This window comes from Scyliorhinus torazame, chromosome 15 (assembly GCF_047496885.1).
Source record: "Scyliorhinus torazame isolate Kashiwa2021f chromosome 15, sScyTor2.1, whole genome shotgun sequence".
NCBI classification, from domain to species: domain Eukaryota; kingdom Metazoa; phylum Chordata; class Chondrichthyes; order Carcharhiniformes; family Scyliorhinidae; genus Scyliorhinus; species Scyliorhinus torazame.
This window is the reverse complement of record NC_092721.1, coordinates 20,737,598-20,755,387: the sequence shown is the minus strand read 5'-3', so window position 1 is coordinate 20,755,387 and position 17,790 is coordinate 20,737,598. Positions and strand designations below refer to the sequence as shown.

Below are 17,790 nucleotides of genomic sequence, written 5' to 3'. Positions count from 1 at the left end.
TGAGTGGAAACCATTACAGACTGGAAAGCAGAAATCTCGCCCTGAAAGCCTGGCTTGAAGGACAGTGTGCTAGAAACAACCATGTTTTACATATTTAAAAAAAAAACACCCCACAGCAGAATTGAATTAACGAATAATTTTAGAAAAGAACCCGAAGTCTTTGGCCCTTGGCTGCCCAATAATTACAGTCATCATATTTGTAAATTTAACACACTTACTTTTTATTTATAACAAGAATCAGAATGCAATGTGCAACAAATAGAACTGGTTAACTATTCTCTAATCCCCCACTTTAACTTGCCCCCACACTCTGTGTTTGCGCCTGTGTGTGTGTGTGCGCGCAATCACAGAGTGTGGGGGCAAGTTAAAGTGGGGGATTAGGAATTAGAGAATAGTTAACCAGTTCTATTTGTTGCACATTGCATTCTGATTCTTGTTATAAATAAAAAGTGTGTTAAATTTACAAATATGATGACTGTAATTATTGGGCAGCCAAGGGCCAAAGACTTCGGGTTCTTTTCTAAAATTATTCGTTAAGTCAATTGTGCTGTGACTCCGCAGGTGCGATCGAACGGGAGAAGCACCAAGTGCGGTAGTGAGCAAGAATTGCTTCCCGACGGCCAGCCTGGTGAGACCGCGGGCGATATCTAACGCCAACTGGGACTGGTAACAATGCCTCGCGGTTTCACGTTGGAAATGGCTGTCCCACACGATGATTCGCCTGGACCGCGCCTGGCAGCACCCCGCTAATGAGGGGGAGCAGCTCTTAAACCGCCCTCTCCGAGCAAATCACAGGCAGCACACAGTCATGCCACCGCGCAGACCAGCCCCCACAATTCGGAGATGCCGATCTGGCCCGGCTGTTGGACGCGTGAAGTCGAGACTGGACACCCTGTTCCCTCAAGTGGGTCAGCTACAGGTCAACCAGTGCCACCTGGTGGCAGAAGCCATCAGCGCGGGAATGTCACAAGGAGGACCGCCACCCAGTGCCACTAGAAACTCAATGACTTCCACCAGCTGAGTTGGCATCGGCCCCCTGACACCGCTCCCACCTGCCACCCCGCGTACCCTGACAACCTGGCGGTTGGCACAACACACAATACCGTGCACCTTGGCACCTCATCCATGCCCATCAGCAGTGCCCACACCTATTTTGTGCCATATCCGCCCCCCTCCCCTCGGATGCATGAAGCCTGTGATCACAATGCCTTCGCTCTGTCCCCTTAGGAGAAATTGGCCCATAACAGGCCAGGTGGGTACCGGGGTGCCGGACATCAGAGTGCTCCCTTCTATGAAGAACGGGCCCTGGAGGTCATGGGGTGACCCAAAGACAGAGTTGTCACCAACGCCGAGATTGGCCTGCGCTGCAGAGATGAGGATCCACCGGCCCCCACTGACCACATGTCCATTCTCCTGCAGGATCTCCATCTGATGGTGCCAGCTCATCCGGGGTCCCCCCACCTCTGCCTTCCACGAGAATACCTCGGAGGAGAGTTCCAAGGATGCCACCATGGAGACATCACAGCTGCCATCACCACTTTTCAGCAGCGCAGAGACACATCCCTCGGTGGGCTATATTAGTGGACAGGCCTCTGGCGCACAATCTGGTAAGTACCACACAGTTGCTGATGCACATCAGACAGAGGCAGGAACGACCCCTCCTGGGCAGAAGTCGGAGGTCTGCTGAATCCCAGGACCTAGCTTGGTCCCAGTCTGATGGCGAGCCTCTGGACAAGGTTATCCCGGAGCTGATGCAGATGCTTGGGTGCGGCCATGAGATTTAGAGGGAGATGTCAGCAACACTCCAGCCAGTACATAGCTGGTTGGAGGAGTACCAAAGGCTATGGATGCCGGAGATGGCGGCTGGCAGTGCGTGGCACCAAGGGCAACACTGCAAGTTTGGTGACCGCAGTGGAGCTTTACGTCAGCTCCATGAGTGGTGGTGTCCAAAGCATTGCTCGATCAGTGATGGCCATGTCTGAGTGTTTTGACAGCATGTCCTGGTCACTGGCTGACGTGTCCTGATGTAGGTTATCTTGCCGAAGCGCTGCAGAGCATGTCCCAGTTTCAGCTGGGCATTATCGAGGCGCTGTGGAGCATGTCCAAGTCATTGGTTCCCTTCAGATCCTTGGCTGTGACTTGATAAGGTCACCAAGAAACCATGGATGTGCTTTTGCTCCATCTCCACCTCCTTCCTTCATTTTCTGATCACCCTGTTCCTGCAGACTGCCTGCTATTAACAGTGGATGAGACAACATTTCCTGAACCTGGGGTCGGCCTAGGACATTGCTTCATTGTAATTTCCTTCAGCTGAATCAGACTGGTATCCAAATCAAACCTGAGGTGGATTGCATCCCGCATCCTATCCACCACTAAGACTTTATATTTCCACGTCAGCAGCAGCACCTGTCATTGCCACTGCCACCATTTGTGTCAGTTATAAACTGGATTTTTGGAATGTGCCATCCATTGCCAACATGATGCAACTCAAGCCCCTGGGATAACATGAGAAAATACATTTAAAATGTAGATTGGCTGGGGCCAATCACAATGATTGGTGACCTTCTTTCTAATGTGTCAGACTGCACAGTACAGCTCCTGCTGCTTTATATGATACAGGGATAATAAATCCTACGTTGCACACGCCTTCTACAAAACTGTGCCAATATTTTCAACCATGTCTTGATCCACAGCCTCCTTTTCTTGCACACCCTCATCATCCTGTCGCAATGAAGGCCCTCACCCCCCAATGTGCCATCATCACGTTATTCAGCTTTCAGAAACATCAAACCTTTATTCATCACAATGTTACATAGTAAGCAATTGCAATCTTTCTGGGCCCTCTTGCTGGGCTGTACTGCGTGATTCCACTGGAGATATCCAGGAACCTAAAGTGAGACTTGGTATTTCATTCATATGATGGGTAAGGTGACTAACAAAGCACAGTAGCTGCATATTGATCGAAATTGAGACAGTTGCCACATGGGGTTTTGAATGCCTCAATGTGTTTTGTCAATAGATAAAAGGTAAGAGAGAGGCAAAAATAGGCATTGGACCACTGGAAAATGTGGCTGGAGAAGTAATAATAGGAAACAAAGAAATGGCAGACGAACTGAATAGTTACTTTGCATCAGTCTTCACGGTGGAAGACACCAGCGGGATGCCAGAGCTCCAGGAGAACCAGGGGGCAGAGGTGAGAGCAGTGACCATTACTAAGGAGAAGGTTCTGGGGAAACTGAAAGGTCTGAAGGTGAATAAATCACCTAGACCGGATGGACTACACCCCAGAGTTCTAAAAGAGATAGCTGAGGAGATTGTGGAGGCATTGGTGATGATCTTTCAGGAATCACTGAAGGCAGGAAGGGTCCCAGAGGATTGGAAAGTGGCTAATGTAACACCACTGTTTAAGAAGGGAGGGAGGCAAAAGACGGAAAATTTTAGGTCGGTTAGTCTGACTTTAGTCATTGGTAAGATTTTAGAGTCCATTATTAAAGACGAGATCGCGGAGTACTTGGAAGTGCATGACAAAATGGGACTGAGTCATCACGGCTTCATCAAGGGGAGGTCATTTTTGACAAATCTGTTAAAGTTCTTTGAGGAAGTAACAAGGAAGTTAGACAAATGAGAACCGGTGGAGATGATTTAGTTAGATTTCCAGAAGGCCTCTGACAAGGTGCCGCATAGGAGACTGTTAAATAAGTTAAGAGCCCATGGTGTTCAGGGCATGGATCCTGGCATGGATAGAGGATTGGCTGACTGGCAGAAAGTAGAGAGTGGGGATAAAGGGGTCTTTTTCAGCATGGCAGCCGGTGACTGGTGGGTACCTCAGGGGTCAGTGCTGGGACCACAACTTTTCATAATATACATTAATGATCTGGAGGAAGGAACTGAAGGCATGGTTGTTAAGTTTGCAGATGATACAAAGATCTGTAGAGGGGCAGGTAGTATTGAGGAAGCAGGGGGGCTTTAGAAGGTCTGGAAAGGCTAGGAAAGAGGACAAAGAAGTGGCAGATGGAATACAATGTGGAAAAGCGTGAGGGTATGCACTTTGGAAGGAGAAATGGAGACATAGAACAAAGAAAATTACAGCACAGGAACAGGCCCTTCGGCCCTCCCAGCCTACGCCGATCCAGATCCTTTATCTAAACCTGTCTTCTATTTTCCAAGGATCTACTTCCCTCTGTTCCCCGCCCGTTCATATATCTGTCTAGATGGCATCTTAAATGATGCTATTGTGCCCGCCTCTACCACCTCCGCTGGCAAAGCGTTCCAGGCACCCACCACCCTCTGCGTAAAATACTTTCCACGCACATCTCCCTTAAACTTTCCCCCTCTCACCTTGAAATTGTGACCCCTTGTAATTGACACCCCCACTCTTGGAAAAAGCTTGTTGCTATCCACCCTGTCCATACCTCTCATAATTTTGTAGACCTCAATCAGGTTCCCCCTCAACCTCCGTCTTTCCAATGAAAACAATCCTAATCGACTCAACCTTTCTTCATCGCTAGCACCCTCAATACCAGGCAACATCCTGGTGAACCTCCTCTGCACCTTCTCCAAAGCATCCACATCCGTCTGGTAATGTGGCGACCACAACTGTACACAGTATTCCAAATGTGGCCGAACCAAAGTCCTATACAACCTGCCGACTCTTGTACTCAAAACCCCGTCCGATGAAGGCAAGCATGCTGTATGCCTTCTTGACCACTCTATCGACCTGCGTTGCCACCTTCAGGGTACAATGGACCTGAACTCCCAGATCTCTCTGTACATCAATTTTCCCCAGGACTCTTCCATTGACCGTATTATCTGCTCTTGAATTAGATCTTCCAAAATGCATCACCTCGCATTTGCCTGGATTGAACTTCATCTGTCATTTCTCTGCGCAACTCTCCAATCTATCTATATTTTGCTGTATTCTCTGACTGTCCTCCTCGTTATGTGCAACTCCACCACTCTTAGTATCATCTGCAAACTTGCTAATCAGACTACCTATACCATCGTCCAGATCATTTATGTATATCACAAACAACAGTGGTCCGAGCACGGATCCCTGTGGAACACCACTAGTCACCTTTCTCCATTTTGAGACACTCCATTCCACCACTACTCTCGGTCTCCTGTTCTTTATCCAGCCAGTTCTTTATTCATCTAGCTAGTACACCCTGAACCCCATACGACATCACATTTTCCATCAACCTGCCATGGGAAACTTTGTCAAATGCCTTACTGAAGTCCATGTATATGACATCTACAGCCCTTCCCTCGTCAATTAACTTAGTCACTTCCTCAAAGAATTCTATTAGGTTTGCAAGACATGACCTTCCCTGCACAAAACCATGCTGCTTATCACTGATAAGTCTATTTTCTTCCAAATGTGAATAGATCCCATCCCTCAGTATCTTCTCCAACAGTTTGCCTACCACAGACGTCAAGCTCACGGGTCTATATTTCCCTGGATTATCCCTGCTACGCTTCTTAAACAAAGGGACAACATTAGCAATTCTCCAGTCCTCTGGGACCTCACCCGTGCTCAAGGATGCTGCAAAGATATCTGTTAAGGCCCCAGCTATTTCGTCCCTCGCTTCTTTCAGTAACCTGGGATAGATCCCATCCGGACCTGGGGACTTGTCCACCTTAATGCCTTTTAGAATACCCAAAACGTCCCCCTTCCTTATGCCGACTTGACCTAGAGTATTTAAACATCCATCCCTAGCCTCAACATCCGTCATGTCCCTCTCCTTGATGAATACCGATGCAAAGTACTCATTAAGAATCTCACCCATTTCCTCTGACTCCACGCATAAATTCCCTCTTTTGTCTTTGAGTGGGCCAATCATTTCTCTAGTTACCCTCTTGCTCCTTATATACGAATAAAAGGCTTTGGGATTTTCCTTAACCCTGTTAGCTAAAGATATTTCATGACCCCTTTTAGCCCTCTTTATTGCGCGTTTGAGATTTGTCCTACTTTCCCGATATTCCTCCAAAGCTTCATCAGCTTTAAGTCGCCTAGATCTTATGTATGCTTCCTTTTTCATCTTAGCTAGTCTCACAATTCCACCCGTCATCCATGGTTCCCTAATCTTGCCATTTCTATCCCTCATTTTTACAGGGACATGTCTGTCCTGCACTCTAATCAACATGTTCTTTCAAAGACTTCCACATTTCAAATGTGGATTTACCCGTAAACAGCTGCTCCCAATCCACATTCCCTAGCTCCTGCCGAATTTTGTTATACTTGGCCTTTCCCCAATTTAGCACTCTTCCTTTAGGACCACTCTCGTCTTTGTCCATGAGTATTCTAAAACTTACGGAATTGTGATCGCTATTCCCAAACTAATCAGCGACTGAAACTTCGACCACCTGGCCAGCATCATTCCCCAAACCAGGTCCAGTATCGCCCCTTCCCAAGTTGGACTATTTACATACTGCTCTAAAAAACTCTCCTGGATGCTCCTTACAAATTCTGCTCCATCTACGCCTCCAACACTACACGAGTCCCATTCAATGTTGGGGAAGTTAAAATCTCCCATCACGACCACCCTATTGCTCCTACATTTTTCTATAATCTGTCTATATATTTGTACCTCTACTTCACGCTCGCTTTTGGGAGGCCTGTAGTAAAGTCCCAACAATGTTACTGCATCCTTCCTATTTCTTAGCTCTACCCATATTGCCTCAGTGCTCAAATCCTCCATCGTGCCCTCCTTAATCACAGCTGTGATATCAGTAATGCAACTCCTCCACCCCTTTTACCCCTCTCTCTATCCCTCCTGAAGCACAGACTATTTTCTAAATGGGGCGATGCTTAGGAAATCAGAAGCACAAAGGGACTTGGGAGTCCTTGCTCACGATTCTCTTTAGGTTAATGTGCAGGTTCAGTCAACAGTTAGGAAGGCAAATGCACTGTTAGTATTTAATGTCAAGCGGGCTAGAATACAAGACCAGGGATGTACTTCTGAGGCGATATAAGGCTCTGGTCAGACCCCATTTGGAGTATTGTGAGCAGTTTTGAGCCCCATATCTAAGGAAGGATGTGCTGGCCTTGTAACGGGTCCGGAGGAGGTTGACAAGAATGATCCCTGGAATGAAAAGCTTGTCGTATGTGGAACGTTTGAGGACTCTGGGTCTGTACTCATTGGAGTTTAGAAGGATGAGGGGGGAATCTTATTGAAACTTACAGGATACTGCGTGGCCTGGATAGAGTGGACGTGGAGAGAATGTTTCCACTTGCAGGAAAAACTAGAAGCAAAGGACACAATCTCAGACTAAAGGGACGATCCTTTAAAACTGAGATGAGGAGGAATTTCTTCAGCCAGAGGGTGGTGGATCTGTGGAACTCTTTGCCCAGAAGGCTGTGGAGGCCAAATCACTGAGTCTTTAAAACAGAGATAGATAGGCTTTTGATCAATAAGGGGATCAGGGGTTATGGGGAGAAGGCAGGAGAATGGGGATGAGAAAAATATCAGCCATGATTGAATGGCGGAGCAGACTCGATGGGCCGAGTGGCCTAATTCTGTTCCTATATCTTACGGTCTTATGGTCAGTTGGTTATTGTTCTGTGGGAACCCCGCCAGTCCGTAGTAATTCCCCAATTTCATTGGGATGTATATAAATTAAGTGTTCTGCCTGAACAGAGCAGAACTTCGTGAAATGTCAAGCACTGCCTGATTCATGGCAATCGCCTGCTGCTAGAAAGATTTAGCTGCTAAGAAATTCAAGGCAGTGATGACTTGGAGTTGTAGAGGCATAAATGCCTATTGGACTGAAGTAGGTTGTAGATCTTTTATTGGCTGTTGTTGTATCACCCAGGTTACCTCTCGAGAGAAAGCACAGCTTGCTGAGGTAGTGACATGCAGAACAATCGAAGTAAGAAGATGTTCGTCTGTAAACTCTGGTGATTGGGTACCTTCACTTGGGAAACACGGTTTTGCGATGCCTCTCTTTATATCCCCTTTGCGATCCTCCTGCTCCTCCTCAGAAAAAGAATAATAGGATTCTAATTGCAAAGTTCACAATTAGTCCTTCATATTTTCTGAAGGACTAGACAAACAGGGCAATAAGAGTCTTGACGGACCCTCCAGAGGATCAAATGGTTAAAATTAATATTCAGCCAAAGAACAAATCTTCAACTCCGACAAACAAAATGGCTCTCTTAATATGCTATCTACCTCAGGAATAGTATTTTACTATTCATACATACATTTCTTTAGTGCAGTAATAATTTAGTTCTGGTTTGGGTGGACGTTGAGGGAAATTGAACAGAAGCAGCAGTCACTAAAGGGAAATGCTGCCCCTTTTCAACGAGAATTCTCGTGCATGCTACCAATATAGATTCGGCAGTAGCCATTGCCTCACATTTTATTCAGCTTTGCACAACCAAATTGCCTGAGAACAAGAGAGAAATCCAATAGATAGTATTTTTTTTTAAAAGGCTGGAATTATTTTACATTATTCCAAGCATTACAATGTATTTATGACACAAAGCGGCTATCCATATCATGAGGCTGCTCCACCCAAGCCTCTTCACACCATTCTTTTTCAAAATAAATTTAGTGTACCCAATTCATTTTTTCCAAGGGGCAATTTAGCGTGGCCAATCCACCTAACCTGCACATCTTCGGGTTGCGGGGGTGAAACCCACGCAAACACGGGGAGAATGTGCAAACTCCACACGGACAGTGACCCAGGGCCGGGATCGAACCTGGAACCTCAGCGCCGTGAGGCAACAGAGCTAACCCACTGCGCCACCATGCTGCCCACACCATTCTTCATCTAGATCCTTTAACGTATCGTGCATTTCCTTGCTCCCCAATGCGCTTGTCCAGCTTCACCCTCAATTCATCTTTGGTATTTGTCTCAACAATGCAGTAGCGAGTTCCACATACTAGCCACTCCCTGGATAAAGAAGTTTCTCCTGAATTCCCTACTGGATTTGTTAGTGACCATCTTTTATGCTCGTCCTCTAGCCTGGTCCCACCCGCAAGTGGAAATATCTTGTCCATGCTTATCCTATCAAACCCTTTCATAGACTTAAAGGCCTCAATTGCATCACCCATTTGTCTTCTACTTTTTGGAGAAAAATAGAGCTTCAACCTCTTTACTCTTTCCTGATAAGTGTGACCTCAGTTCTGATTAAGCTAATAATTCTTGATATTTACCAAACTTCATTCTCCAATTGTGAAAGTTGTCCTTTGTATGTCTGGATTTGAGCGTCTCTCTGACGCACCGTTTCAATAAGATAGCTGTAAGGTTGTTGTGCGTGACTAAGCAAGGTATTGGCATCTGCAAGCTGAAGAAAGAAGAGAGATATATCGGTTGACAATTACTTTTACTAGCAATTCAGCTCCGTAACTTTATTTGAAATGAAATGAAAATGAAATTTAAAACTTAATGAAATTTAAACTTTCATGGAATCAATCATCGCAAGTTTAACAGCCCTGAATAAACCTGAAACAATCACAAATTAACGTTTTTTGAAAGGAGAAAAACATCTTGGGATTATTTGGTGGGTGGTTTAAAGCAACAATGGAAGACTATGCAACAGATCAATGATCTGATAAACGTTAAACCAGTGATTTAAGGCATTCTGCAAGATATACTCAGACCGCTCAACAGAAAATATTGATTATCCACAATTAAAATACATTTTTGAATTCATTCTATCAATTAATGAGTATTTAAGTTATTCTGTGGGTTGACAAAATATTCTTTTTAACTAACCTTTCAAAGTGTCAAGTTCTCCATTTTGAGTATGTAAGTTACACACTTTGCCAATACAGTTTTGCACTAGTTACAAGACACATTTCCCATCAAATCACTCTAAGCAGTACAGAATTGTTCATATATTCACACCACTACAAACTTATTCGCTTTATCAAAAAAGCCAAGCCAAAACTAGCTTTATATGTAAATATTAGATATACTGACATGTCCAAGAAACTAAAATATTACCAAAAGAATGCAGCAAAAAAAATTCTGAAGAAACAAAATTGGGCTGGCACGGTGGCACAGTGGCAAGCGCTGCTGCCTCACAGCACCAGGGACCCCGGTTCGATTCCGGCCTTGGGTGGCTGTGTGGATTTGCACTTTCTCCCCGTGTCTGCATGGGTTTCCTCCGGGTGCTCCGGTTTCCTCCCACAGTCCGAACATGTGCCAGTAAGGTGGATTAGCCATGCTAAATTACCCTTAGTGTCCAAAGATCTGTAGGTTAGGTGGAGTTATGGGGAAAGGATGGCGGAGTGGGCCTAGAGGGGGTTGCTCTTTCAGAGGGTTGGTGCAAACTCGATGGGTCAAATGGCTTCCTTCTGCACTGTGGGGATTCTATGATGCATGATTAAATACGGAAATCCAAAGATTGTTTCTTAGATGGACTGCACCACAGCTAGCTTTGCAAATATTGCACGTTACTGTCTAACTCACAGTTGAAATGTATTAAATAGTGAAAAATTGTAATGCTTGAATGGTAGATACAATCTAAACTTTCCACAAAAATTAAGTCTAAGTATCCTAAGTCTAAGATGTGTTAATTACTGAGCCAACCTTCGACTAACTATTACCAATGTGGATTCTCACTCCTTTTGGTGTTAATTGCTGGAGATTTTAAAAGAATGAAAAATGTAAGATGTAAAATTTGCAATTTAAAAAACCTTTTCCTTCACTTCTTTTCCCTCTCATTCTCAATCAAATCTTAATTTTTATCTTCATTTCTCTTTCTGTACTGAATTTGACATTGAATTCATCCACTCTTCTAAGTTGTTGTGCTGCTAATTTTACAGCCCTTCAATCCAATTTGTTATGGAGATACACAGTTAAAAAAAATAAATTTAGAGTACCATATTATTTTTTTTCCCAATTAAGGGGCAATTTAGTGTGGCTAATCCACCTAACCAGCACATCTTTGGGTTGTGGGGGTGAAACCCACGCAGACACGGGGAGAATGTGCAAACTCCACACGGACAGTGACCCAGGGCTGGGATTCGAACCCGGGTCCTCAGAGCCGTAGTCCCAGTGCTAACCACTGCGCCACCGTGCTGCCCTCAGGGGATACACAGTTGCTTGTCCATTTACCCGAGTGCTAGATATCCAATATATTTTCGTTGCAATGTTATCAGCTTGCACTTTAGGCAACATGTCACCCCAAATTTTAAAAAGGACCAATCTGACAAATAGGAGATGCTGTTATCTTCAGTCCTGCGGCAAATTATTGCCCCATTGTTTATAATTAGATGAACCAGGTTATAATGATCAGAACCTGACTCCGATTCGTTACCTGCTATCAATGATAGATTAACAACTTCCCCGTCATGCTATTTCAAACATTAAATCCAAGAGGCAGTCGAAAAAAGCCAGTAAGGGGCTAGTTAGACCCAGTCAGCTCCAAAGACCAACCAGCAACGCCCCCACCAGTCGATAATCAAACTCTACACTGAGCACTGGGACATCTTGCCAGGCTTGCCTTGCTTATTGCAAAATTGTCAATCTATAATAAAAATTGGAAATGTTGAGCGACACATAAGAACAATGTACAAGATGCTGTCATCTGGACATTCTCCCTTACTGTGACAATTTCTCACGGTCATGGTAATTTAAACTATTAGGTTGGACACCACGATTATTTGAAGTGCTACTGTGAGAATCAAAATGACCCCTGCGGTGTAGCATTGCCAGCAGTATCAGGTTGAAGATGGACAGAAACATTTTTTGGTCCTTAATTTTGACTGCTTTAGAATTACATAAACTAAAGCGGGCCTTTCAAAAGTTAGCTTAAAATAGCTTAATTTGAATTACTGTTTCTTTTTGAACAACAATAGCTGAATTAACATGGTAGGAAAAGTGTATTAGAGATTGGAGATGCTGTCTGATATTACTTAATATTTAGAACAAATCTGCTAGCTGAATGCAAGGACATTTCTTTCTGGTTGGCACAGTGCATGTCATAACCAGGCATCGGTTGAAAAATAACTCCAGTTTTGCTGGTTGAGCTGCCCAGTGTATAATTGCAGTTCTCAGAAAGGTAGCAGAAGCATAATGGTTGCACAGGATTCGGTATGATGATGTAACATGTGCATGCAAAAGTCTGTCCGTCATTAGGATTCAATAATTAATTCAACAGGGAATAAATGAAATGGAACTGGATGATACAATTTCTTAAATTAATATATTGAAATTTGAACAGTTAAACAATAAAGAGTGGCATAACAGGAATGCATGATGAGGTCAACAGTTTCACCCGAATACAATACAAAGTAAGCTTTCAATTTGGATTCATAAATCCAATATCATCGATTTACATTAAACGCAAGTACATCTATCACTAATCATTAGGGATTTCAAAACACTAGAGGCAGGATCTTCTGGGCCTGACGATTTGCACCCCCGCCGTGGGTTTCCCGGCAGCATGGGGTGAATTCAATGGGAAATTCCATTCAGTGCGGCAGGACCAGAAGGTCCCGCCGCAGGACAGCCGTGGGCCACATCGCACCGCCAGGAAACATGCTGCGAGGAGGCCAGGCATGCTTCAGGTTGGGCTGACCTTTCATCAGAGTTGTCAAACTGTTCTGATGAGAGGTTATCTCTAGCTAAAATGTTAGTTCTGTTTCTCTCCGCAGATGCTGCCTGACATGACCTTTTTGTTATCTAGAGGGGATGGCAGGGAAGGTAGTGCAATGTTCCTCCTGCAGAATGTTTGAGGTGAGGGACGCCGTCAGTGTCCTTTGCTGATTTCATCTGTGGGAAGTGCACCCATCTCCAGCTCCTCAGAAACTGCATTAGGGAACTGGAGCTGGAGTTGGATGAACCTCCGATCATTCGGGAGGCAGAGGTGGTCATAGATAGAAGCTTCAGGGATGAAGTTACTCCGAAGAATAAAGATAGATGGGTGACGGTGAGAGGGGCTGGGAGGAAGCAGTCAGTACAGGGATCCCCTGTGGTCGTTGCCCTTAGTAACAAGTATACCGCTTTGGATACTGTTGGGGGACGACGACTTACCAGGGGTAAGCCATGGGGTACAGGTCTCTGGCACAGTGTCGGTCCCTGTTGCTCAGAGGGGAGAGGAGTAGAGCATTAGTCATTGGAGACTCCATAGTTAGGGGGATAGATAGGAGATTCTGTGGGAACGAGAGAAACTCGCAGTTGGTGTGTTGCCTCCCAGGTGTCAGGGTGCGTGATGTCTCGGATCATGTTTTCGGGATCCTTAAGGAGGAGGGGGAGCAGCCCCAAGTCATGGTCCACATAGGTACCAACGACATAGTTAGGAAAAGGAATAGGGATGTAAGGCAGGAATTCAGGGAGCTAGGGTGGAAACTTAGATCTAGGACAAACAGTTATTATCTCTGGGTTGTTACCCGTGCCACGTGATAGTGAGATGAGGAATAGGGAGAGAGAGGAGTTGAACACATGGCTACAGGGATGGTGCAGGAGGGAGGGTTTCAGATTTCTGGATAATTGGGGCTCATTCTGGGGTCGGTGGGGCCTCTACAAACGGGATGGTCTACACCTGGACCAGAGGGGTACCAATATCCTGGGGGGGAAATTTGCTAATGCTCTTCGGGAGGGTTTAAACTAGTTCAGCAGGGGCTTGGGAACCTGAATTGTAGCTCCAGTATACAGGAGGTTGAAAGTAGTGAGGTCATGAGTAAGATTTTAATGTTGCAGGAGTGTACCGGCAGGCAGGAAGGTGGTTTAAAGTGTCTTCTTCAATGCCAGGAGCATCCGGAATAAGGTGGGTGAACTTGCTGCCTGGGTTGGTACCTGGGACTTCGATGTTGTGGCCATTTCGGAGCAGGGACAGGAATGGTTGTTGCAGGTGCCGGGATTTGGATATTTCAGTAAGCTCAGGGAAGGTGGTAAAAGAGGGGGAGGGGTGGCTTTATTAGTCAAGGACAGTATTACTGTGGCAGAAAGGACGTTTGATGAGGACTCTTCTACTGAGGTAGTATGGGCTGAGGTTAGAAACAGGAAAGGAGAGGTCACCCTGTTAGGGGTTTACAATAGGCCTCCGAAAAGTTCCAGAGATGTAGAGGAAAGGATTGCAAAGATGATTCTGGATAGGAGCGAAAGCAACAGGGTGGTTGTTATGGGGGACTTTAACTTTCCAAATATTGACTGGAAACGCTAGTTCGAGTACTTTAGATGGGTCTGTTTTTGTCCAATGTGTGCAGGAGGGTTTCCTGACACAGTATGTAGATAGGCCAACGAGAGGCGAGGCCATATTGGATTTGGTACTGGGTAATGAACCTGGACAGGTGTTAGATTTGAAGGTAGGTGAGCACTTTGGTGATAGTGACCACAATTCGATTACGTTTACTTTAGTGATGGAAAGGGATAGGTATATACCGCAGGGCAAGAGTTATATCTGGGGGAAAGGCAATTATGATGCAATGAGGCAAGACTTAGGATGCATCGGATGGAGAGGAAAACTGCAGGGGATGGGCACAATGGAAATGTGGAGCTTGTTCAAGGAACAGCTACTGCGTGTCCTTGATAAGTATGTACCTGTCAGGCAGGGAGGAAGTGGTCGAGCAAGGGAACCGTGGTTTACTAAGGCAGTCGAAACACTTGTCAAGAGGAAAAAGGAGGCTTATGTAAAGATGAGACATGAAGGTTCAGTTAGGGTGCTTGAGAGTTACAAGTTAGCTAGGAAGGACCTAAAGAGAGAGCTGAGAAGAACCAGGAGGGGACATGAGAAGTCTTTGGCAGGTAGGATCAAGGATAACCCTAAAGCTTTCTATAGATATGTCAGGAATAAAAGAATGACTAGGGTAAGAGTTGGGCCAGTCAAGGACAGTAGTGGGAAGTTGTGCGGGGAGTCCGAGGAGATAGGAGAGGTGCTCAATGAATATTTTTTGTCAGTATTCACACAGGAAAAAGACAATGTTGTCGAGGAGAATACTGAGATTCAGGCTACTAGACTAGAAGGGCTTGAGGTTCATAAGGAGGAGGTGTTAGCAATTCTGGAAAGTGTGAAAATAGATAAGACCCCTGGGCCGGATGGGATTTATCCTAGGATTCTCTGGGAAGCTAGGGAGGAGATTGCTGAGCTTTTGACTTTGATCTTTAAGTCATCTTTGTCTACAGGAATAGTGCCAGACGTCTGGAGGATAGCAAATGTTGTCCCCTTGTTCAAGAAGGGGAGGAGAGACAACCCCGGTAACTATAGACCAGTGAGCCTTACTTCTGTTGTGGGCAAAATCTTGGAAAGGTTTATAAGAGATAGGATGTATAATCATCTGAAAAGGAATAATTTGATTAGAGATAGTCAACACGGTTTTGTGAAGGGTAGGTCGTGCCTCACAAACCTTATTGAGTTCTTTGAGAAGGTAACCAAACAGGTGGATGAGGGTAAAGCAGTTGATGTGGTGTATATGGATTTCAGTAAAGCGTTTGATAAGGTTCCCCACGGTAGGCTACTGCAGAAAGTACAGAGGCATGGGATTCAGGGTGATTTAGCAGTTTGGATCAGAAATTGGCTAGCTGGAAGAAGACAAAGGGTGGTGGTTGATGGGAAATGTTCAGACCAGAGTCCAGTTACTAGTGGTGTACCACAAGGATCTGTTTTGGAGCCACTGCTGTTTGTCATTTTTATAAATGACCTGGAAGGCGTAGAAAGATGGGTGAGTAAATTTGCAGATGACACTAAAGTAGGTGGAGTTGTAGACATTGCGGAAGGATGCTACAAGTTACAGAGGGACATAGATAAGCTGCAGCGCTGGCTGAGAGATGGCAAATGGAGTTTAATGCAGAAAAGTGTGAGGCGATTCATTTTGGAAGGAACAACAGGAAGACAGAGTACTGGGCTAATGGTATTCTTGGCAGTGTGGATGAGCAGAGAGATCTCGATGTCCATGTACATAGATCCCTGAACGTTGCCACCCAGGTTGAGAGGGTTGTTAAGAAGGCATACGGTGTGTTAGCTTTTATTGGTAGAGGGATTACGTTTCGGAGCCATGAGGTCTTGTTGCAGCGTACAAAACACTGGTGCGGCCGGATTTGGAGTATTGCGTGCAATTCTGGTCGCCGCATTATAGGAAGGATGTGGAAGCATTGGAAAGGGTGCAGAGGAGATTTACCAGAATGTTGCCTGGTATGGAGGGAAGATCTTATGAGGAAAGGCTGAGGGACTTGAGGCTGTTTTCGTTAGAGAGAAGAAGGTTAAGAGGTGACTTAACTGAGGCATACAAGATGATCAGAGGATTGGATAGGGTGGACAGTGAGAGCCTTTTTCCTCGGATGGTGATGTCTAGCATGAGGGGACATAGCTTTAAATTGAGGGGAGATATATATAGGGCAGATGTCAGAGGTAGGTTCTTTACTCAGAGAGTAGTAAGGGTGTGGAATGCCCTGCCTGCAACAGTAGTGGACTCGCCAACATTAAGGGCATTCAAATGGTCATTGGATGGACATATGGATGATAAGGGAATAGTGTAGATGGGCTTTAGAGTGGTTTCACAGGTCGGCGCAACATCGAGGGCTGTTAATGCAGAGAATTTAGCTGCTGTAAACTGAAAGCAGGAAGTCCTGCTCTTGGAAGAATCCCTGTCTTTAATGTAAAGCAGCCAGGATCCCTTGTACGAGTGGCAGGCCTGGAATAGTGCACGAATGCGATGGGCCTGGCCTGTGTTGATTGTGGCCGAAAACATTAAACAGGCCATGAAATTGCGAATACGAATGTGAAATGCTGATGTCTAACATGTAAATTCAATCTCTTAATATTTTTAATGGTGTTTGTCAAGTTTGATATTTCGTATCATTTAAAAAAATTATTTCATTGGGCATGGGCCAGTATTTTTACCCCCCATCTCTAGTTATCCTCGAGAGGGTGGTGGTGAGCTGCCTTCCTGAACTGCTGCAGTCTCTGTGGTATAGGTACGCCCAGCGCTGTTATAGAGGGAGTTCAAGGATATTGGCCCAGCGAAGTGAAGGAACAGTAATATAGCTTTCCGAGTCAGGATGGCGAGTGGCTTGGAGGGGAACGTGCAGGTGGTGATGTTCCCGCGTATCTGCTGCCCTTGACCCTCTAGGTGGTAGAAGTCGCTGGTTTGAAAGGTGCTGTCAAATGAGCCGTGGATAAGTGAAAAAAGAGCTTTCAGTAACAACTGTAATTTATTCAGTGTCTTTTTTTTTTATTAAGACACCCAAGTGGTCAATTCCGAACAAATTCTGAAAATTGTCAGTCGACCAGTAAAACTTCCAAGTTAATTTGTAAAAATTCAGTAGACCAGTAAAACTTCCAAGTTAATTTATAAAAATTGCCTTTGCTGATCTTGCCATGAAAGTGCAGTCGGCTGTTGAAAAAAATAATCTGAACATGATCATTTGCTCTGTTGTTTACAATGGAGAATCAAAAAATAGATTTTAATAAATTTTACAAGTTTATTTTGAACTGGGGCAGCATGGTGGCGCAGTGGTTAGCACTGCTGCCTCACGGCGCGAGGTCCCAGTTCCGATCCCGGCCCATATTCCTACATAATCTTAACAATGTTTATAAATCTCAAGAGAAAATAAAATATTATTTGTGCTGAAGTTGTAAGTGCTTGGCTCCATTTAGAGAATGATTCTGAATTTGTGGTAATGATTATGTTAAATTAAAATATTTAAAATATCCCAGAGTTTAGTTTTTCGATAATTCAAAATTCAGTTAATGGCGCAGAGATTATTAATTTGAGGTGCATATTAAGTTTTCGTTCCAGAACGAAAAGCTATTGAAAATGCAAGCTTCACGATGTTTCAGGTTGACAGTACTGGGGCTGTGGATAGTCCTGCTCCCTCTGGTACTATTTGCTGATGACC

The 17,790-nt window shown here is 44.9% G+C and overlaps 1 protein-coding gene across 3 annotated transcripts in view; it reads right to left on the bottom strand.

Annotated features, from left to right (window-relative positions):
- The window catches only part of pibf1 (progesterone immunomodulatory binding factor 1), a 165,133-nt gene that overhangs the window by 15,856 nt on the left and 131,487 nt on the right, over window positions 1-17,790 (bottom strand). For all 3 annotated transcript variants that reach the window (XM_072476135.1, XM_072476139.1, XM_072476138.1), the window contains exon 15: window positions 9,162-9,292. In XM_072476135.1, the coding sequence (XP_072332236.1) occupies window positions 9,162-9,292 (131 nt within the window). The remainder of the gene's footprint in view (window positions 1-9,161; window positions 9,293-17,790) is intronic.